Here is a 22,547-nt window from a genome sequence, read left to right on the forward strand (position 1 = left end):
CCTCCTGGCCATTCCCTCTGCTCCTGTTTGAAGTGATGGACAGGCAGGACAGACAGGACAGACGCTTTAGCTGCTAGTAGATTCACTACCAAAACAACAGGCTTTATTTTCAGTGTATTGCCAGTAGAGCCTATTTTTAAAGTCTCATTTGAATAAATCCTAATGCCTTTCACAGCAAAAAAATAAATTACCTACGTATAAGAAAATGTTTTAACCATTCATTATAACAGGACAAGGAAACCAAACCTCAGAAAAAAAAAATATCGAGCCCGTTGTAGTTTCATGCTCAGTGAAGCTCGGTTTTCTTGCTGAAAGCATTGTGCAGTTCTTCAGCTTCTCATATAAAATGTAATTCAATATGTATAGATGCAGGTTTGCAATTCTTCACAGATCAAACTGTAAATTGAAATTTAGGAATTGTACAATATATTGGTGGCAGGCAATGAGGCCTCCACATCTAGACTAAAACAAGTGTTGTCCAAAAACTGGGACATTTGTATGTGGAACTACAGTAAAGGGGTGATAAACTGCAGAGAGCAAACCTGCTGCAAAATAGGTCAATGGAAAAATTCATAAACCACCTCTGCCAATGGGAAGGTAACTATTTGAGTATGTGTACAGTATAGTATGTGTATTTGAACAAGTGCCCTCTCACATTTTACATTGAGAGTTGCCAGTAAATAAGAAATCTGACCAGTTTTTTTTTTTTTTATGCAATTTCAGAAAAATTGATTAAATTAGATACAGGTAAGCATCTCATTCAAACCAATCTCTTGCATGGAAGTTAAATGGCCTCAATACATGTACATTTTGTATTGCTGTTCTCAAACTGGGGTCCACAAGAATGTTTTAGGTGGTCCATAGCAAAATGCCTCAAACCATACCCAACCACTTTTATTTTTTCTTAAATGTAAACACCCCCAACCACCCTCTCAAGTTCCTCCCATCAGCATCCTCTGTAATCCCACACACACACCTTTTTATGATCTCAACCCGCCGTCTGACCTTTTCAGTCTCCACTGCCCCCTCTCAAAATTGTTTCCAGTCAGCCCCCTCCATCATCCTAAATTGCAAAGGTGTCCCTGGGTCTAAAAAGTTTGAGAACCACTGTTGTATTGAACATACACATCTGTGTGAAATGTCAACTATGGGCAAGAAATGTATAGGAAAAATACAGGTACAGGTCATTCTACAGCAGTTAAAAGCATAGATTTAGACATGTTTTGGCACAAAGGAATAACTGGATAGCCTCCTAAATATGTCTAAATCTATGCTTTTAACTGCTGTAGAATTGCATGTGCTGGACTTTCATAAAGGTACCGTTTGACATAAGAGGTGAAAGCAGTTCAGTAATTTGCATGTCAGACCAGTGGAGACCATCCTGCATCACCCCTGTATGTGGACTGGTCTTGATACAAGCATTGCAGTGCCAGAGACTTGGGTTTTCCTCCACAAGTCAGCTATACCTACTGTCAAGGGCAATAAAGATTAATTCAGGTAATACTGTGCACTGTGGTTAATCTAATCCATACACAACCAAGTGAAGGTATGAAGAGGCTGACTGCCATCACACAATTCACAAACACCCTGAAGACACCAATACATATTCCTCTGCCAACAGGACTGATCACCTTCTGCCTGGAGTCAGGCTGCTATGCTTACTTTGTTGATTTTAATACATCATGCCAGTATGAGAATCAAATGAATCAGGCAGCCAACAGGTTTGTACTCGTTTTTTTGGGGTGTTTATTTTTTATATACATTTACTCCCGAGCCATGAGTTTCTGCTTCTTCAGCTTCTTCTGGGAAACCTGGGGAAATGATAGAAGCATTAAAAATCAGCTTGGGACAGTTACATCCAAATCTCTCAGATACCCAGGGATACTGACACACTGGGGTGTACTGCTTTATAACATGAGGCACAACTGTCCTGCCCTAAATATAGAATTACAAACCCCCACTCAACATGGAGAACATAGCTTTTGGCTGCTCAGATTTATAAAAGTATTTTCATTTTTGTCAAAGGTGTCCTAAAAGTCATCACTGCAACCATCAGCTACTGTTTCAAATCGATTACAGGTGGAAGAAAATGAACCATTAGTAAACCTAGTATATTTTCACTGACCAAAAACCTAGTCTTACATTAAGATTAACCTAATCATACCCAATTGTTAACAGGCCCTTATGGGATATTAAATTGGTGAAAGACACAGCTTTCAAAGGGTTTGACTTGTCAAACATCACAAAAGGAGTTAAAGCCAGAATGTTTTGATTTGTATACCAAAGTAGTTCATAATGATTTCATACTGCAAATTCATATTCTCCGGAGACTCGTACCTTTTTCTTCTGAGCGACCTCCTCTTCTGGTTTGGGCACAATTTGCTCCTTCTCAGTGAGGATCATCTCAATGTGGCAGGGAGAGCTCATGTATGGGTTAATGCGGCCATGGGCACGGTATGTGCGCCTGCGCATCTTGGGCGCTTTGTTAACCTGGATGTGCTCAATCACCAAAGAATCCACATCAAGACCCTGCAGCAGGACAAACACATTGCAACAAATTCAAACATGCCTGTTTGAAACAGCAAAGTTATCAAAAGGGCCCTGCCTGGGTAAGTTGAAGGCAGATAGAGTATGTCAAGTATGGCAAAACTTGATTCATTCAATTCCCCTGAATTTTGCGAACTTGAATGAATGTTTGTATTTAAATTCACAAATGTCATTACTACCAAGTGGTTTTACTAGGAAACATTTGCATTATGGTTATTTTAAGTCTAGGATTTTAAATTAGATTTGAGGGTAATCCCCACAAAAATTAACCATAATTGCTCAGATTTGAAATTCTTTTCATGGGATTTCCAAAGGTGTCCTAAGTAGTCATCATTGCAATTATGGTTTACTTCAAGACAAACATTTTATAAAACCCAAATTCCAACTGTTACCACCAATAAGTAAAAACTAGTTAAAAATGCATAGGCACAGCATAAAGAAAAATATCACTGCAACTCAGACACCTGGTAGCTTATGGCACATCTGTAAAATCAATCATTTGCAGTGTGGACACAGCCAGCTATCTGATAGCTGAAGCAGCATGAAGTGTTTGACACCCATAAAGGATGTTGTAGACTAACTGGAAACTGATCAATTATCCCTTTAGAGGGATAAACAAGGCTTTATAAAGTGTAATATTCCCAATTGAAATGATATCCCAAGTACAATGTAAAGTGGGTCAACACTGTCACATAACCACAGATAATCCATTACCTTGAGCTCAGCATTGCTCTCGGCGTTCTTGAGCATGTGGAGGAGGAACTCCGCACTCTTCTTTGGCCAGCGCCCCTGTGTCCAGCCCCACTGCTTAGCCTATCTCAGGAAGAAAGATCAAGCTACCATTAGTGCACTCTCCATGACTTAGTGTTTATTTCTATTGGCAGACAAATGCAAAAACAGATTTTCACTTAAAGAAACAAGCTAGCTACCAGTATGCAAATTAGGAAATTTGAAGGTTGCTCAGATTTACGAGTTTGTTTTCATGGTTAATTCCAAAGGTGTCCTAAGATTGTCATCACTGCAACCAGCTATTCACATGAAAGAATATTCTAAATAAGACAGCATCAAGTTCTGCAAGAAGTTACTTTCTTAGGATTTCAAAGCAAGTTTTCCTAAAAACAATTTACAGAACTCACTTCTATAAAGCATTAGGTTATCAAACTAGCTTTTTCAATAGAAGCAACTTCTGCCCTATCTGATTAATGTTGCTGAGAAAAAAAAAGCTAAATTCATATGCTAATAGAATCTAAGAAACTGAAAATACCCTGTGCATGAGGACAGCACCCTGAAGGTTTATCAAACAAGATTCTAGCAAGAACATTTCATATTAAATGCTGCATGTTTAAGGTCCCTCTCTGTGGACAGCCAGGAGAATGAACCTTCATGGACTATACCCTCAGTTTACACATCCCAAACCTCACCTGGGCACACCTGCCGACTCCACCGTTGTACCGGCGGAAGGGGACGCACTGCCGCTTCACCACCACATCCTTCAGGTACTTGGAGGCCTTGCGGATGTGCATGCCCTTGATGGCCTGGGCCGTCTCACGGGTGTTCTGTCAAACAAGAGCACGTGTTACACAAGCACAGCAGCCAAGAGCACCAGCCTGCTTTTCCTACAGCTGAATCAAGCATGGATGTCAAAAGTTGCTCAGATCCTTAGTTTGGTTATTGTCATGATTCACTCCAAAGGTCTCCTAAGTTTGGTCATCACTGCAAAATTCAACTCCATTCTTGATTTTCACTCAAACTGACAGCACAGGAAGGACAATAACTGTGCAAGCTGAGGAAAGCACAATTTCTGCACTTTGAACATTTAGAAACATCTGATGCTCAAGTATGTATTGTAGAAGTTAAATGAGAAATAAGGGCCTGATCAAACTTTGCATAGAAGGGGGTGTGTACATTTTCCTTATTTACATCCTAATTATAAGTGATTTTAGGATAACCATTGTAAAATGAGGAAAAAATCTGAATCCACTATCAAATGTGGGACAAAGCATGCTACTCTTAGGGAAAGCAACAAGCATCTGTGCCAAAAAAAAAAAAAAGATCTATGGACAGTATTTCTATAGAACCGAGTGGTTAGTTTTCTTAGCAAGATTGTGCAGATGTAACATTTACAATACAACTCGAACAGGAAAAGTAAAAAAAACACTTAAGTCTGAAGTGCATGTATGCCCACACAGTACCTTATGAATGATGCATTGACCATGTACATTTAAAACTTCATAGGATGCATCACTCAAGTACTGCGCAGACATTTTAGGACTACGTACAATTACAATGAAGGCCAACGCCACGTTTCTTCAGCTAGGTGCAGACGACGGCAATGCAGTGTTAATGTACACGTTTCTCGGTCAGGCCTTTATTTCGCCCTACTTCAATTAAATACACACACATGGCCACGCAGCGCATCCGAAATAATTACCTTGAAGTGAACCCTCAGATTTGAACCCCTGGCCTTGCATGCTGTGAAGAGAAAGTTGAAATGAGACAACGACACAAGGGTACAACATGTGAAATAGCGGACACTGGGGAGGATGCCGTGATCGTAAAGCCGGCATACTTACACTTAGTTGGGTTCTCGGGATCGAGCGAGTAGCGGACCATTTTGAGAGATTAACTGTAAAAACAGAAAACGAATTAATTAAAACCCAGACAGACCAAACATGATAGATAAATCCTGTTACTTAAAGACTAAACTGGTGCTTAAACAACGCATGTTTTAGTCTGATTTAAGCAGCAGGCCTAGCAATTTCTATCATATCCACGTTGGGTGTCGGATGCTTCCAATGTGTGAACGTCCACACAAACAGGCTCGTTTCTCTGTTTCTCGTTTACTCTTTAAGCCTTTAGACAGTTTTAATAACCGATTTGTATTGCTTACAAGACGTTCACATGCTGCATTTAAGTCTAAAGCAGCAAAATGCCACCGGCAGTCGGCCATTGTATCACTCAGTGGGGGCAAAACAGAAATTTACCGAAAATCCATACTTATCCATTCACATACGCTTCTAAACAATATGCCCTAAACATATTTAACACGTACAGATATAATTTAAAACACATAATGCTACGATGTTTTCGATATAAGTAGGATTATTTCCTCTCTGTCTGCGCCTGATCTGTGTATCACTACTTACTCTTCTCAGGCCGCGGAGGGGAAGAGGAAACACAAGGCATTCTGGGAGCACAAATGGGAGCTCAATGTATCGTGAGAGTTTGTGCCGCAACGTCACTTCCGTTAAAGAACCGCGGCATGTTCAAAGATTTTCATTAGCTTCAGAACAACTCGGGCGAAGTGTGGGTTTAGGCTAAATATACAAACATAAACCAATATATTGTATTTCATCGTTATTTTCTATAAAAGGAAAACATATATATCTGAATGGCATTTTGTTTTTTTCAGTTACACAAGTCAAATGTAAGCAAACTAATTGTTAAATTAAGAGTTCAATTAAATAACTGAGAGCTTGGTTGGAACAACAGGGTCATCCAGAGCTGTCAAAGAATCGGTGAAACACAACGTGTGTAAAATATATAACACGTCTAGTCGAAATCTAGTTTTTAAATGTCCCAAATCAATTCTGTACAGGCAGTAACCACTTAGTTAGATTATTAATTGGATTCATGTAATATTTCTCCCCTGGCTCTGTAATGTTCTGTGTATACTGAACTCTAAACAAATGTATACATCTTAAATAAGCCTAAACGAGAGAAACGACTTAATTAAGTACTAATGTACTCCAGCTGGTACAAAAACAACAACAAAAATGAAGAATGTATTAAATGGGTCTCCGGGAATTGATTTTGACACCTTGTTGTACAGTAATGGGAATGGCTTACAATGATTCAATACTCTATGTATTTATGCCACCTTCTGGATAAACCTTGATATTAAACCCAAAATTCTCAACATTATATGTTGATCTTCTGTTTATAGTATTTGAACAGTGCTTTTGAATGATTTTGAAAGCAGCTTACTACTACTACTACTACTACTACTACTACTACTACTACTACTAATAATAATAATAATAATTCTTCATCTTATTATTATTATTATTATTATTATTATTATTATTATTATTATTATTATATGTTTAAATGTTTATAATTTGAGTAAACAGTGTAGACATGCTATTTTAGATTATTTTTAGATTAGACAGCACTAAAGAGCTAGGACAGTTGCAAGCCATTAGTTGCAATTATACAACAAAGTATAGCACTGAAAAATCATAAAGGCTAACATTAGCAATTATATTCCAGACACAGATATGAGTTGTTTATCATGATGAGGCTTTTATTTAAACAAACAAACAAACAAACAAACAAACATTTCAGTTAACACAATTATTCAATTATGGGATAGTACATAATCCTTTGTCACATGTGTAATACTGTAACAGCAATTGTGTGTCTTTATTCAGTGAATATGGCCGGGACTGAGTTTGGGGGTTGTATTCTAATTGGTGTTCCTAATGACAAAATTGGCTTTTTAAAGTAATGTGATATAATGTTCTAGGATAATTGTGGAAACTACCATACACTTTGCAACCTGACCCATACATAAAACATTACATTACATTCTGAATATGCTGGTAGAAAAGGGCTTAGTTAATTTTACTGAAAGGAAGCAAAGATTGGCTATTGTTCATTATTCCTCTACTCTGGTTCATTAGCTCTACAACTTCATAATCACATTTTCACCACCTAGGGCCATATTATGTTAGAATTTCTAAACCAGGGGTGGCTAACCCTGGTCCTGGAGAGCCGCAGGGTCTGCAGGTTTTTGTTTTATCCAGATCGTTAACTGCTTAATTGAACCAATTATGGGTCTTAATTAGGCAAAATGTCCCTGTGTTCAAGATATCCATTGATTGGTAATTAAGAGAGACCTCGAAATCCTGCAGGATTGTGGCTCTCCAGGACCAGCGTTAGCCACCCCTGTTCTAAACAGAGCACATTACACAGAGGACCTCACTTTCTTCTAAGGAATTGCATTGGCACAGTGGCTACCTGCTTTCAAATTACAGTGTTTATAGCACTGCTACCCAAACCCAGTCCTCATAGAGCCCCTCTCCGATAGGTTTTATAGGTAACCTTTAATCAGCAGTTTCTTAACACCTGGAACAATTTCAATGTTCTCAATTAAGCAGGTGATTTATAAAATGACACTGTAGAGATCTGATGTGAAGAAAAGTAACTACCCATTTCAGCCCTCAGTGACCAGAGATCCCTTAATTGAACAAGTTATTTCCCTAATTGATCAATAACTTCCATGTGGTCCCAGTCTGTCAAATTTAGCGATTTAGGGTGACTGACAAAACTTACTGGATAGGTGCTCTCCAGGACTGTGTTTGATAACCACTGATTTATAGTCTCAGATGTCTTTTTTTTAATCAGTTGTGTTTGCAATTGCATACAGTTTAAAAGTCTTTGTCATCTTTCACCTACTGTACTGTAGTTGCAGGTGCACTACAACTTATCCCCAGCAGAGGTCAATCTAACCCCATCGCCACCCCATCAGACAAGTCACAGTATTCTGAAACATTTTGAAAGATGGTCTTACAGTTTTTCTCGATTGCTTAAACACTATAAACAGGCTTTTGATCTACAATTTCAAAACCATAATGCCATTTATCAAAAAGCACACCCATATCCTATTCCCCTGTTTTGACACATGAGTCACATTTGTCGAACTGTCACTGCAAAACTCTACACACAAATCCCTTCATTTCTCATTGTCTACACCATGTGGTTATTTAGAAAGCACTAGCATTCAATATTGTTCACTCAAGTCAGCACAGCTGGAGCACAATTAGCACACAATTATCCAGGTGGAAAGAGCCAAAATTGATCACACACCAATCAGAACCTTCAATAGATAGATAAAAGGGCCTGAGTCAATTCATTCAGTTTTGGAATGATGGTTCCAGAGAGATGTGAAGGAAAAGGACATGGACCACATCCTTGCCCACAGTATGACTGAGGGAGGCTGGGCAATGAGTACAGCCAAACTTGAGTTGCTTCACTGTTGCCTCACCTTTAGGGAGGAAAACTGGTAGGTGTATGTCAGACTGCTCTCTACTGTAACTTTTGAGTGCTGTACTCTGTGCTGTTACAACACATACATGTACTGTAGCTGTTGTACAATACTAATAAAATAAATGCATCAAATTGCCTCGCATACAGAGTTTCTGTATGCTTCCATTTTGTAAAAAGGATGTTGGTAATCAGTACTTCTATTTTTGTAGGACACCGAGATGACCACCTGGTGGAGGCAGGCTAAGGCTTTGGTTGAAGGAGCAAGAGGGAGCTGGTAAATCTGGTCATTGCCAACAATGTAATCCGCCTGCGAGAGATTCAAAGGAGAGTGATTAAAGACAATCGCCAATTTTGAGGGATAAATGCTATCGGCCTCTCTACAATTGATCGCATCCTCCGAAAGCACAGGTTCCGGATGAAACGGGCCTACCTTTTGAACAAAACTCTGACCGTGAAAGACCAAAGTCTGGAATGTTATATCAAGTATTGCGTACCATCACAGTACAGCAGGTTATACTAAAGCACAAAGTACATCTGGTGGTCTGCCATTTGTGCCATCTTGAACTGTTTCAGGGTAGTTTTCTGTTTCATGCGTTTTGCAGAGAATGTTTGAGATTGAAGGTTGGCCTGTTCCCCATGAGATTTTTTGTTGATTAGGCTGAATTTAACTTGACCAAAAGGAGAAGGAGGAACATAATTGGCTATCGGGCTATTGTGAAAGTCCCTGGCCAGCGAGGAGGGAACGTCACTATGTGCACGGCCATCAGACCAATGAGGGGTACTACACCGCCATGCCATTCTTGGACCTTATACCACTATGCTCCTACTTGGTTTCCTTGATGGTCTAAGAGCGTGTGTCCCAGCTTGATCAGAGGGAGCCAGCACAACCAGAGCAGCCTCACTACGTTGTTTGGGATAACGTCCACTTCCATCGTGCTGCTGTGGTTCGTGACTGGTTTACCAATAACCCTAGGTTTTACAACATCTTTCTGCCTGCATACTCTCCCTTTCTAAACCCGATGGTTTTTTTTTTTCGGCATGGCGGTGGTATGACCGAGAACCTCACATCTGTGTTCACCTCCTCCAGACCATGGAAGAAGCCTGCCTAGACATTTCAGTTGATCCGTGCCAGGGGTGGATCAGGCATGCAAGAGGATTTTACCCCCGCTGTGTGGCTAGGGCCAATATAGCCTGCGATGTTAACGAGATTCTCTGGCCTGTCCCAGACCAAAGACTGGATGCTGGGGCAGAATAATTTGTTTGGTGTACTGTACAGTACATTAAGGAATAAAAAATGTGCAAATGTATACATTTGTCTTTTGTGTTCATCATGTGAAAAGATTTGAGGGGGAGCACCACAAGCAACAGAACTTATTACTGTTTTTTGTAGTATTGTTTTGAATTTCTCCCCAGTGTGTAAGACTGTTGTAGTGTGTGTGTTTTTTGAGGGCTTGTGTGTCATGTCTGAGGGCAAAGTTTTTTTTTTTTTTTTTTAGCAAGATTGAATGGTTTTGAGTGGAGAGCTTTATTTTGACCTGAAAATAGGAAGTTTGGGGAATTGGGAAAGGAGGCATAATTTCAAGAAGTGTTTAAGCAATCGAGAGACTGTAATAGCATTTTGCCAGCTACAAATAAAACTTACAGTTGGGTTAAAATAAATACTTATGTTTTTATGCCTCCTTACTAAACCTCCACTACATCATTGCACATCTCAAGTATAAATGCCTAAGTGGTGCCATTTGAATATATATAACAGAATTGAAAACCATTCAACTACTAATAACATTTATACAATGGAAAAAAAACTGCAACTTCTAAAGTAAGAGTTACACTATATAATGTATATTTTGTGTCTTGAATGCTTCTGGGAGACAATACAATATTCTGTGTGCACCAGTGTCGATTTATTGATGGCGACGGTGACATCTTTATATAATTCTACAGGCAGATGATTTGTTTGATGTTTTACTGGGATCATCATTTCCTGATCCAACATTATGACTGCTCCCATTCTCCTGAAGCGTATGATGTTTTTCATCATGTCCTGCAAATCAATAAATTAGGTTTTTGAGTATATCGATATTAAAATCTTTATTTTGATAATTCCTTTTTAAGAAATATCACACCATTATGAAAATAAGGACACTAACAATAACCAGGTTTGTGTTTTGACACTAACAGATGTAATAGATTCAGTGGACCACTAATCAAACATTCTCTTAATATTGCATATGTAAAGGTGTACTTTAATACCATTAGGGATTCTTGAAAATGTCAGCCCACCTGTTTTGTTTGTAAACAGTAGTGAAAATACAAGTAGATTGAGTGTGAATTATGTCATTTTGTCATCATCTACTACATAACTATCCTATTTACCTACATATACACTGTATTTTATGCTATTTAAATGGTTGGACAAATATTTTAAATAATGTGCAACGATATTAACATGATTTCATCTTTATATGTTCCATAAATATAACTGTAATGACATGTCTCTTTTTCCATCAATTGTTCATATCAATAGTGTCTGGCATACCCAGCCTAAACCAAATCCTACCTTCTATACCTGCCGTCATTCTCCCACCGTCAGATGCGGGACAAAGGTCCTTTGAATGTTGGTGCCTGACTATCTGTTTGAGGAGAGAACCAGGTAACAATGATCCCAAAATACATCACATACTTTTTATATCAATTGCCAGCTACAGACATTGCCACACACAAAAATATTTCAAAAGTTAGTGGTCTTTCCCATACACAGGCTTTCTGCATTTCTCCCAATTGTTTTAATAAGCTTTTCAAATACATTTTTTAAAATATAAAAGTAGATTATTGTTATTTTTGTAAAATTCTGATAATAGGCAACTTGCTGTCTATGTGTACTATGTGGCTCCATCTATTCTTAGCAGATCCCCTTACTTAAACAATGTAGTCTGTGGTATGATATTTCATTTCAGTGCATGTTCAGTTCATCCCTGTATTGGAAATAAATCAGCCCATCTGTACACTTCTTCCTCTGTCCTGGTGGTCACAACAGCACTTCAGTGGGAAAATAAAATATACATTCTGGCGGCTGAATGATACAGAAGACACCCACCAATTTCCAGTTCTATATAATATGTAAATGGCCAATACCATATAAGTATGTTTGTCTTCCTTTTATAACCTAAATATTATGTTACTCTACCGATTCATCTGTAACAGCCCAAATCTCTCTTTATTTTCACTGTGAAATGTATTATACATAGTAATTATTTCTTATTCTTATTCCCCCACACAGATCATATTTAAACATTTTTATAGAGACAACATTAATTCAGTTAACTTTAATATTAATTACTCAGACTGGGTGAAGTACATTATTATTATTACTTTTATATATTATTACATTATTAAATAATCCTGTATAGTTTAAAGCCAACTCAACTCAAATTTAAAGAACCATTCACTTGGCCATATTTTCATTTGTTTGTGACCTGTACTTGTTGCTCATTTATTTATCTGTGTGTATATGATTTTGCTTTGCACACATATTTCCCCTGATATGCTGTCCATTTGGAGAACCTCAGAGGTCAAATTGCAAAAGATGCATTGCTGTAAGTTACAAGAATGATTTCAATGATTTAGTTCAGTTTCCTAGAATCTGAAAAACAAGATGCTCTTTTAAAGGGAATCAGCTGACTGTCAGACACATGTAACCTTGGTGAGAAGTCGCTCAATGGTTGTGTTAATCCAGACAGATGCATGGCTTAATGACATTAAACAATGCTACCATTCTAGCTCGAATAAACCCTGAAGGCAAAATATAATTAAGAGAAATTAGATTTACTTTTTTGGCCTTCAGTGTTTTGTTTGACAGTTGGGTTTCTCATGGGAAACTCTGCAGCCAAGGAGATGAGCAGCATAAATAACTTCAGAGTGGGTCATTAGCAGACATTCAGAGGTTTTGGTGTTCTGTAATAATGTACTGTTGGTAACAATAATTTAATTTACAATGTAATATGTATGCAATGTATAAAATGTAAAATATAATTTAAGAAAAGGCTAAATATATTAAATTGGAAATTTAACTTTGCAGATATTTGATAATTGTGTAATAAGGGGATCCTATTCTAAAATCTGGTTTTATTATCTGATTATTTGTTTTATTGAACGGTGAAAATAGCAAATGTAGGAAATAAAAATTCTTGTTTTTGCAGAATGTAGTGAAACAATAATAGAATAATAAAATAATATATGCATCTATCTATCTATCTTGCAAATAGTTGGCAGTATGTTGGGGGTGGGGAATGGGAGGGTTTAAAGTGTTATACTGTGTTATTTCTTTTTTGGATTTGTTAAATAAAGATAATTTTAAAAACTAAAACCTATATATCTATCTATCAACACACACATATATGCATTAGTATAAGATCAAAAGTGTTTGTGCACAAAACATTCCCTTGAATTATGAACAGTTCAATCAAGGTCAAAATCACTGATGTTCATGAAGTGGATTTTACCATCTAAGTTGCAGATACTTTCATTAAATATATATATATATACACATACACGGTGCTGGGAGTGGCAAAAAACTGACAGCTGACACACACGACTCCCATGACTGATGCCACTCCTCCATAAAAGGACGATGCCAGCTTTAGTTTGAGGAGTTTTGAATGCGAAATGGACACAACACAAAGGACATAGCATATCAGTCAATCAGTTTTCTTTATGGACTTGGACTTTGCTTCGTGGATTGTTTGCTACGTGTGTTTGTCTGCCTTTTGTTAGTGTGTGTTTAGAGAAATACCTGTTAGAGTTAGACTCAAGAGGAGTTACGTCTTTGATTTGGACTTTTGTAGCAGATGTTCCCATAACTGGCATATTAACACCAGTTCTGCAAGGTCAGTGTCCTCATCTTTTCATGCCACATAAGCTCTTAGCTGTGAGGTTTTGTCAAGGCCCAGATCAAACAATATTAACAAATGGCCTCTTTCATGGTCTTGTCAATCCTTTTGCAGACCAACAAGAAAAAATCCACTGATTCAATACAGGTTCAGGACACAAGAGGGAACCATTGTATTAACATTTGTAAACCGATCAAAATCTGAATATTCCAATTGATTATTGATTGATTATAATATAACTGGGGAAAGAGGGCACTCACTTCACAAACTGTTCCAAGTTCCATGTCCCACAGCTTAAATAAAAGCACCAACACTGAGCTATTGGTTATGTTACAAGGGGAAGACAGTGATCTGCATATACATGTTTTCATTATTAGGGTGTGTTTAGTATTTTGTTGCGTGTGTGGTTTTCTTTGTTCTCCAGGTGAACACAAACATTAGTTGCCACATGTGTGCCTGTCTGTCCATCTGCATTGCCCAATCGTGAGCATGCATGCTGGATTAGCTGGCCTTGCATGCATGGGATTGGCTGGAACAGGAGCAAGGGTGGAACAACCAGAGAAATTAAATACATACTAGGTGCCAAAGTCACATAAAAGTAGTAGAGAGTTTATTTTGTCTTGTGTTACTGATTGGCCTGCTTTGTTGTAATTGGCTGAAATCTGCCTCAATAAAAGTCAACATCTGCAATCCATGTCTAACTGTCATTGTTACCACAAGAAACTGAGTGTTGCTTACTACAATAATAGTAGAGTATAGTGAAGACAGATACAACTGTGGTCATTGTGAATAGCTGTTAATTGCAGAGTATCTTTTTCATTTGCAGCATGTACAGACAAATACATTGGCACTATGTTTGCAACAATGCTGTACATTCATTCATTTAGAATTTGTATTTAAAACGTGTTTATCTACATCAATGATATATGTTCGTTAAGTTTAATTAACAGTGATTCATCCTAGCAAGTACTAGTAATGAATTTAAAGTAAATTATTCAGTTGAGCTGCCAACATGCTATTTGACATCTATGGAGTTTTAAATACCAGTAGAACTCAAGGGACAGAACAGGCAAAATGTTTTACACAGAACAGGGTGAGATATTTTGGCTATGGAGACCTACGCTTTGAGAATAGTCAGCCAGCACTACTGTAAATGCATTTATGATATATATCATTTTAATGAAGAAGAGGTTTGTTAATATATATAGTTCAATGTATTATCCAGTCGGAATCTAGAATGGTCTCTATAATTCAATAAAGTGGGTGACAGTTTTCCTCAAATTGTAATGGACATAGTGGACTGGGTAACTATTTCCCATTTGATTGTCTGTAATGGATATGTCTGTTGTCTGGGAGGAGCCCATGATAACAGTCCTGGCTACCAAAACAGTGTACCTCTCCCACTAGCAACACTCTTGTCAATGCAGTTAAGATCTTGCCTGGTATTAGAAAACTGCTTCAAGGTAGATTTACATGTATAGTACACAATGTGAGCAAGTGACATAAAAAAATGAAAACATAAGTGCAGTGTCCACACTGCTGGGAACCAAGATAACATTGAAATATATGGGAGGCAATTATTTTGCTTGTCGCTTCTCTGCTGGTAAATCTCTTTCTATCACAAAATTGTACAAGCCACTTCCTTTGTATCTAGACAAGTGCGTTGCCAAGACCAATAAAAGAGACAGATCCTAATAATGTGGCCAGACAAGGCTCTGTTCTTATAGAGACGCATTTAAAAAATTGGTTGTGAATGATTTAAAAAAAAATCTTGATATCTGGTAAATAAAGTATTCTTCCAAAGTATTATTATTATTATTTAATATTATTATGTGTGAGAATGAGATCTTTAAAGTAGTATGCTGCCTGGGAAAAGGGAGCAGAGATCCCAAAGTGTGATACTTTTGGGACAAGGACCTACTGCTAACTGATCTCTTGGACTTTGACTTGATTGTGGATTCTGATTGGGGTTGATTTCTGTGTGTTTGTTTGTTTTGTGTTCATAGAGAGGGACCAGGAAGGAGTCTCAAAATGGAGTTAGGTTTAGTTTGGTTTGGTTTGGTTTTGCTTTCCAACACTGTTTCACCCTTCACTGTATCATACCTGCATATCACCACCTCTGAAACATATCCCTGCCTTCATGTCTCTTATGTGTACTATTGGCAACCCTCCACAGTGTTGTAATATATGTGTATATGCATATCACCTATGGCTCTGAACCTTGTAGCTAAATGCAAAAATGATACAGAAGCTGAAAACAGATGGAAGCATGGAACGATGTATACTTGGATTAACAAGAAGAGACAGCAGAACAAATAAACAAATCCAAATCATGTGACACTATTGAAAGAGTGAAAATGTTAAACTGGCACTGGGCCGGACACATTTCAAGAAGAACAAACCAGAGATGGACAAAAGAAACTATACAATGGATCCCAAGAGATGAACAAATACCTAGAAGACGACCACATTAAAGATGGGAAGATGTAATAAGTAGCTTCTCAGGTGTGTCTGTAAAATTGCTGTGCACTGAACAATGGAAGTATCTTAGGGAGACCTTCATCCAGGAGTAGATCGAGAAAAGGTAATGATGATGATGATGATGATGATGATGTTATAGATGTGTGTATTGTGATGCCGTGCTGGGCGGCACGGAGAGTGACCACACGGGGGGTGAAATGTTACTGGGGAAACACCTGACTGCTGTTCCCCAAGTGACTGGCTCCCACCCTCGATAAAACAGGAAGCAATCTGCAGGCTGGAAGGAGAGCATGGGAGTGTGTGTGTGCATTTGTGTGCATGTGCATGTGTGCGTATATGTGTGTGCATATACAGTGAGGGAAAAAAGTATTTGATCCCCTGCTGATTTTGTACGTTTGCCCACTGACAAAGAAATGATCAGTCTATAATTTTAATGGTAGGTGTATTTTAACAGTGAGAGACAGAATAACAACAAAAAAATCCAGAAAAACGCATTTCAAAAACGTTATAAATTGATTTGCATGTTAATGAGGGAAATAAGTATTTGACCCCTTCGACTTAGTACTTGGTGGCAAAACCCTTGTTGGCAATCACAGAGGTCAGACGTTTCTTGTAGTTGACCACCAGGTTTGCACACATCTCAGGAGGGATTTTGTCCCACTCCTCTTTGCAGATCTTCTCCAAGTCATAAAGGTTTCGAGGCTGACGTTTGGCAACTCGAACCTTCAGCTCCCTCCACAGATTTTCTATGGGATTAAGGTCTGGAGACTGGCTAGGCCACTCCAGGACCTTAATGTGCTTCTTCTTGAGCCACTCCTTTGTTGCCTTGGCTGTGTGTTTTGGGTCATTGTCATGCTGGAATACCCATCCACGACCCATTTTCAATGCCCTGGCTGAGGGAAGGAGGTTCTCACCCAAGATTTGACGGTACATGGCCCCGTCCATCGTCCCTTTGATGTGGTGCAGTTGTCCTGTCCCCTTAGCAGAAAAACACCCCCAAAGCATAATGTTTCCACCTCCATGTTTGACGGTGGGGATGGTGTTCTTGGGGTCATTCCTCCTCCTCCAAACACGGCGAGTTGAGTTGATGCCAAAGAGCTCGATTTTGGTCTCATCTGACCACAACACTTTCACCCAGTTCTCCTCTGAATCATTCAGATGTTCATTGGCAAACTTCAGACGGGCCTGTACATGTGCTTTCTTGAGCAGGGGACCTTGCGGGCGCTGCAGGATTTCAGTCCTTCACGGCATAGTTTGTTACCAATTGTTTTCTTGGTGACTTTGGTCCCAGCTGCCTTGAGATCATTAACAAGATCCTCCCGTGTAGTTCTGGGCTGATTCCTCACCGTTCTCATGATCATTGAATCTCCGTGAGGTGAGATCTTGCATGGAGCCCCAGACCGAGGGAGACTGACAGTTATTTTGTGTTTCTTCCATTTGCGAATAATCGGACCAACTGTTGTCACCTTCTCACCAAGCTGCTTGGCGATGGTCTTGTAGCCCATTCCAGCCTTGTGTAGGTCTACAATCCTGTCCCTGACATCCTGACAATCCTGACAATCTGATTGATTGATTGCTTCTGTGGACAGGTGTCTTTTATACAGGTAACAAGCTGAGATTAGGAGCACTCCCTTTAAGAGAGTGCTCCTAATCTCAGCTCGTTACCTGTATAAAAGACACCTGGGAGCCAGAAATCTTGCTGATTGATAGGGGATCAAATACTTATTTCCCTCATTAACATGCAAATCAATTTATAACTTTTTTGAAATGCGTTTTTCTGGATTTTGTTGTGGTTATTCTGTCTCTCACTGTTAAAATACATCTACCATTAAAATTAAAGACTGATCATTTCTTTGTCAGTGGGCAAATGTACAAAATCAGCAGGGGATCAAATACTTCTTTCCCTCACTGTAGTTATTTTACTTGTCTACTCCCCCCTCCATGTGAATGATATTTTTAGTGTGTATCAGGAAAGCACTACTGGCTGCAAAGTCCTAAAACTGCTATATTATGATCTTACAAAATAGCTTCACATGACTTGTACTGTGCCATGTAATACGGTTCATTATATAAACTTACATCAGCTGCTGTGTTACTTACCAGAGCATTGTCAGTGTTGTATATCTTTCTGGCACCAGGGTGAGTTTCTAAATATCTGCAATACAAGTTGTTAAATCAGTTAAAGGCCTATCTATATACGGCTGCATCTATAAGTAGCCATTTGTTTGATTAGTTGATGGTAGCTCTTCAGTTAGTTGACTGAACTGAGGTAAGACAAGGAAGTGTGTAAACAGTAGAATACCACTTTGTTGACCAAAGGAGTAACGCAGCTGCTTGGCTATGTTACAGATGAGGCTGCATTTTTAGTCAAGAAATGGTTAGAACTGGCTTATTACCCTCAATATAAGTGGTATCTGAAACTCACAGTGAACTTTTCCATACATTCAACAAATGTCTCTCTTTAAAGAAGAAACAAAAAACCTTTTACAAGTATGTGTACACACTCGAAAAGGAAAATGGAAAGTGAAAGTAATGTATAGAAATAAACAAATCAATCCATAAGATGGGGAACGTTGATATAGGCAGTGTGTCAGAACCATCACTTTATGACTGAAAGTGTGATGCAAACATTATCTTAAATTGAGTATTTGTCTCTGAGTACATCACTATACAGTACTTGTAGCAGGTCATCATTACTTTTCAGTCCTTCTGGAGGATTTTATATTTTTTCCATCAATGTTCAAATATTGCTGGTGCACTTTGTTCTCAACATAGATGTTCATGTTCAAATTGGATCAAATTAATTCACTGCCTTTGAAATTGAATATGAGTATCCAGCACAAGTCATGGAAAATAAAAGATCCCACAAACACACACACACATTTTCGTTTTCTTTGACAAACCACAACCTGTTCTTTCCAGGCAGATTCACAAACTATGCTGACATATTTTAAAGATGAGCACCTCTCTGTCTCAAGGTTGATCTGATATCTGTGGGACAAATGTATTGCACGCCTGTTGCAAATTTGGTTGGGGATTTGAGAGAAATTAGGGGAAAAAAGCAGCCCTCTTTCTGTTTGACCAGTAATTACCAAAGTGATTAAAAAAACACAGTTGCCTCCACCGATCTTTTCATAGAGAAAAGGAGTCACAAACTGCCACTGTCTTCCAAAATATATATATCGCTTTACTTACCTCTGCAAATAGGAATCACAGTTCCTTGGAGATTGCTGGGTATCCTGTCTGTATCCATCTGGCACCCACTTTATTGAATTATCTACCCCTACTCCCACACGTCCAGTTGCTCCAGATGAGATAGGCATCAGTATTTCTGGAACTTCATAACGCAGAGGGCAAGGGGAAGTAGAAAACTGTCTAATAGAATGATATCTTTTTGAATGTCCAGTCCACTACAAAAAATATAAGTAAACTAAAAATGAAATCATAAAAAGTAGGTCTTGTTTTAGGAGATGAAACCAAGCCTGATTAATACTCTCCAGTCGCCCAGATGCTTCACAGCTTCCCACTGAAAGGGGTTTGTTGTCGTTGGCAAGGTAACAGCCTGGCTGACTCATATGGTAAATTGTACATTATTAATCTGTCCCGCACAGTTCAGCATATAGCGTGTGTTCGTACTTTAAAGAAGGCGAATCGCACACAAGGTCATTCGCTATATCTATCACATGATAAAGAAGCATACACTACTGTTTCGTTACTCAGCCATGTCAGTTTGATTATAATTTCACTGCTTGAATAGCCAATGCAAGATTCATCGCATCTTGAGGGAATTCACTGAAGTTGGAAAAGAGAATCAGAAAATCAATATTTTGTGATTGTAATTATCCAAATGCAGTTTACATTTAAATGCTGAATGCAGATTAATTCCTAATAGGTTAGTACAATCTCACAGATTCTGTTAGAACACACGTTTGGATTCAGTTATAAAAGAGGGACATTTATATTCAGTTTGCTGACTCATACTTCTTATTTCTCCTTATTTCTCTTATTACTCAATATAACATGAAGAGGTTTTGTGGAAGGTGTCACATCCCACAATATCCCTTCTCCTGGAGAGCTCATGTAATTTAATTTCTACCTTATTGCAAAAAAAGTAATATTCACAAGGAAAAATGGCAAAACCTCCATCCAATATTGTAGAGTGTCTGCTTTTAGGACTCTGGGGTGATGTAAAATACAGGGGGAAGCCAGGTGCAAGCCAATAATAAAGACCATCAATTCACAAGACCAGAGTCAACCCCTTTTTCCTTACACCGCCACAAAAGACACACTGGATTGTGAAGGAAGATAAAGAATGAGGGGGAGAGATCCTCATGGCTGAAAAACATGTGTTGTATACAGCTTATTCAGTAAGGGAAATTTCAAATTAGACATATTTCTGACATCAGAACATGTCTATACTTTAGGACTTCCCTGGCTGGGGGAATTGCAGGGTTTTCCCATTTTTTACCCAGCAAACTGAACCCATAATTGGCTTAATTAGTCAATGTTAGCTTGGTCTTTATTCACTGAAGAGACCTATATTAAACTGAAAGACTGGGACTCTCCAGGACTAGGGCTGCAGGCCAGTGCTCTATTGCTTGACCTGAAGCAAACGGACGATGAAGTCAGTACCAGAGGTCACACAGAAAGCACCTCTATGCACAAAGCATTGTGGGGGTCTGGAACAAACTACACAGTTAAGCAGTTGAAATTGGCTAAATGGATATATTTACTAAATAAGTGGATACAATCCTGAGGTTGATTAGTTACTAAATAATGATGATGATGATGATGATGATGATGATGATGATGATGATAAATAACAATACAAATAATAATGATGGCAAGATTAACTTTTTACATTTTTTGTATGTTTGAGGTATTCTTATCACAAAAATATGAAACCACTTCCATATTCAGAATGGTCCTGGTGTATCTCATGAGCTTGTGCACCTCCAATAGTGTTTTCCATTGTCTGTGTATTGATTGCAACTGGAGACTGAAAGACTTTCCCCTGCATGTTCAACAAATCCCTGCTGTTTGCTGTCGGCTCTGCCCTAAGTCTTGCTTTTAATTCTTGCCATGTGTTCTGCAGGCTTTAGATCAAGGGAATGTCCTGTCCTTTTAGGTCGTCTAATCTTAATCTTCTGAAACAGCACTGACTGTACAGTAATCATTATGACATTGAAATGTCAATTCATAATAACTGGAGCAGCACCATTAACTGACTGTTGTTGAGATACTAAACTCATTTTAAATAAGTGCAAAAGAACGTAAAGGTTTTAAAGGATTAAACATTTTTTAGTTTCTGAAAGGTTATAAAACCATAGATAATCTCCAGGTTCCTAAGGACTCACCTTCAGACAGCATGATGGGGTAGGTTGTTCTACACACCCACAACTCTTTGTGTATAAAGTACCTCTAATTTTCTGTTTTCTGCGTTCAGGGATTTTGTCCTTGTTATGAAAACAAACATGATCCTGGTAATATGAATCTATGGAGAAAATAAAATGATGCCTTGGAAAACAAACTTACTACAGTGCTTTCAACAAGGACATAATCACCCACTGTCCCTACCTTGTTTTACCTTTGTTTACATCAGTCTACATCAGTGAAGGACACAGTCTTGGATTGTCACAGGGTTTCCATTTTTGTTGTGTTCAAGGTTAGTTTTCATTTACTTAACTGAACCAGATACATTCAAGATTGTTTTCAGGTTAAAAACAAGTGGTGAGCAAATATCTCCGAAGGAAACTGAAGTAGTAGATGGTTGTTTTTGTTTTGACCAGCAGGTGGCAGTAGAACATTTCTCATACACATTCTCAGTTACAGTCTGGGGCGTCTCTTCATTTGAAAGAGACTTTGTCCTCTGAGCTCACAATGAATACAATCAGATATAATATATTCCGTTGTTGAATATTTAATTACAGCTTGTTAATTATATTATAGCGCTAAAAGATTAAAGCCTTTTGCAAAAGCGTTATTAATGTCTAGGGTGCCTGTACCTTAGTGCAAAGTGTTTTTTTTTTCTTTTTCTGATATTAATATTAATAAAGACTACATAATGAAATTCCCTTAAATCATAACAACATAGCATTTATTATTCAGGACCCACCATACAATGATACACATGATGTCAGCATAATACAAGAACAACGTTTTCCCTAAAAAAAGCAGGACACAGTCCAATATGTACTCAATGTAGCATCTAAAACTATTATTTATTTCTTAGCAGATGCCCAATAATAATAATCATCAGCATAATAATCATAATAAAACCAAGACTGATATCAGGTGGAAAATATTAGCTTTTTAGGGCAACACATTACTGGGTTTGTCTCTCTGGCAACTGCAGATAGTGCAAATAAATGAGAAAAAGGCTGTTGTTTTAATCCCACCTGGGCATAACTGATGCACTGAATCTATTAGTCTAATGTATGATCTGTTTCTCATATTTTAGTGTGCTGTTGAATTAAAGGGATCTATAAATCATGCTGTACTGTTGACCTCCTGCGCTGGAATTGGACACCATTATAAACCTTAGCACTATTTGAATGACTATTTTTAATTCTGCAATAT

The 22,547-nt window shown here is 38.2% G+C and overlaps 1 protein-coding gene, 1 long non-coding RNA gene and 4 other non-coding genes across 7 annotated transcripts; all 6 read right to left on the reverse strand.

The window, feature by feature from the left end:
- Nucleotides 1–1,722: 1,722 nt before the first annotated feature.
- Nucleotides 1,723–5,757, reverse strand: rpl17 (ribosomal protein L17). The gene is made up of 7 exons (XM_066710853.1): nt 5,694–5,757; nt 5,121–5,173; nt 4,979–5,019; nt 3,969–4,103; nt 3,262–3,360; nt 2,338–2,529; nt 1,723–1,811 (listed from the first exon to the last, which is right to left on the reverse strand). Exons 2-7 carry the CDS (start codon nt 5,158–5,160, stop codon nt 1,764–1,766), a joined length of 555 nt encoding a protein of 184 aa, XP_066566950.1. The 5' UTR covers nt 5,161–5,173; nt 5,694–5,757; the 3' UTR covers nt 1,723–1,763.
- On the reverse strand, nt 1,986–2,049 carry LOC136757803 (small nucleolar RNA SNORD58). Its single transcript, XR_010819623.1, has one exon. It is a non-coding gene; the product is annotated as a small nucleolar RNA SNORD58 (small nucleolar RNA).
- On the reverse strand, nt 2,822–2,886 carry LOC136757801 (small nucleolar RNA SNORD58). The gene has a single exon (XR_010819621.1). It is a non-coding gene; the product is annotated as a small nucleolar RNA SNORD58 (small nucleolar RNA).
- LOC136757800 (small nucleolar RNA SNORD58) lies at nt 3,503–3,571 on the reverse strand. The gene has a single exon (XR_010819620.1). It is a non-coding gene; the product is annotated as a small nucleolar RNA SNORD58 (small nucleolar RNA).
- On the reverse strand, nt 4,194–4,266 carry LOC136757802 (small nucleolar RNA SNORD58). Its single transcript, XR_010819622.1, has one exon. It is a non-coding gene; the product is annotated as a small nucleolar RNA SNORD58 (small nucleolar RNA).
- A 1,071-nt stretch (nt 5,758–6,828) lies between the features above and the next one.
- On the reverse strand, nt 6,829–19,485 carry LOC136754744 (uncharacterized). 2 transcript variants are annotated; one of them, XR_010817588.1, is made up of 4 exons: nt 19,164–19,485; nt 18,069–18,123; nt 11,159–11,231; nt 6,829–8,905 (listed from the first exon to the last, which is right to left on the reverse strand). It is a non-coding gene; the product is annotated as an uncharacterized LOC136754744 (long non-coding RNA). The 2 variants fall into 2 exon arrangements; XR_010817587.1 differs by having other exon boundaries at nt 6,829–10,642.
- Nucleotides 19,486–22,547: the final 3,062 nt, after the last annotated feature.

Source organism: Amia ocellicauda, chromosome 8, assembly GCF_036373705.1.
Source record: "Amia ocellicauda isolate fAmiCal2 chromosome 8, fAmiCal2.hap1, whole genome shotgun sequence".
Lineage (NCBI taxonomy): Eukaryota > Metazoa > Chordata > Actinopteri > Amiiformes > Amiidae > Amia > Amia ocellicauda.

Coding starts and splice junctions, on each gene's coding strand:
- rpl17 (XM_066710853.1), bottom strand. CDS start 5,160: ATGGTCCGCTACTCGCTCGATCCCGAGAACCCAACTAAGT. Junction 4,104..4,978: donor ATCTGAGGGTTCACTTCAAG/GTAATTATTTCG, acceptor CTTGTTTGACAG/AACACCCGTGAGACGGCCCA. Junction 1,812..2,337: donor AGGTCGCTCAGAAGAAAAAG/GTACGAGTCTCC, acceptor TCATTTCCCCAG/GTTTCCCAGAAGAAGCTGAA.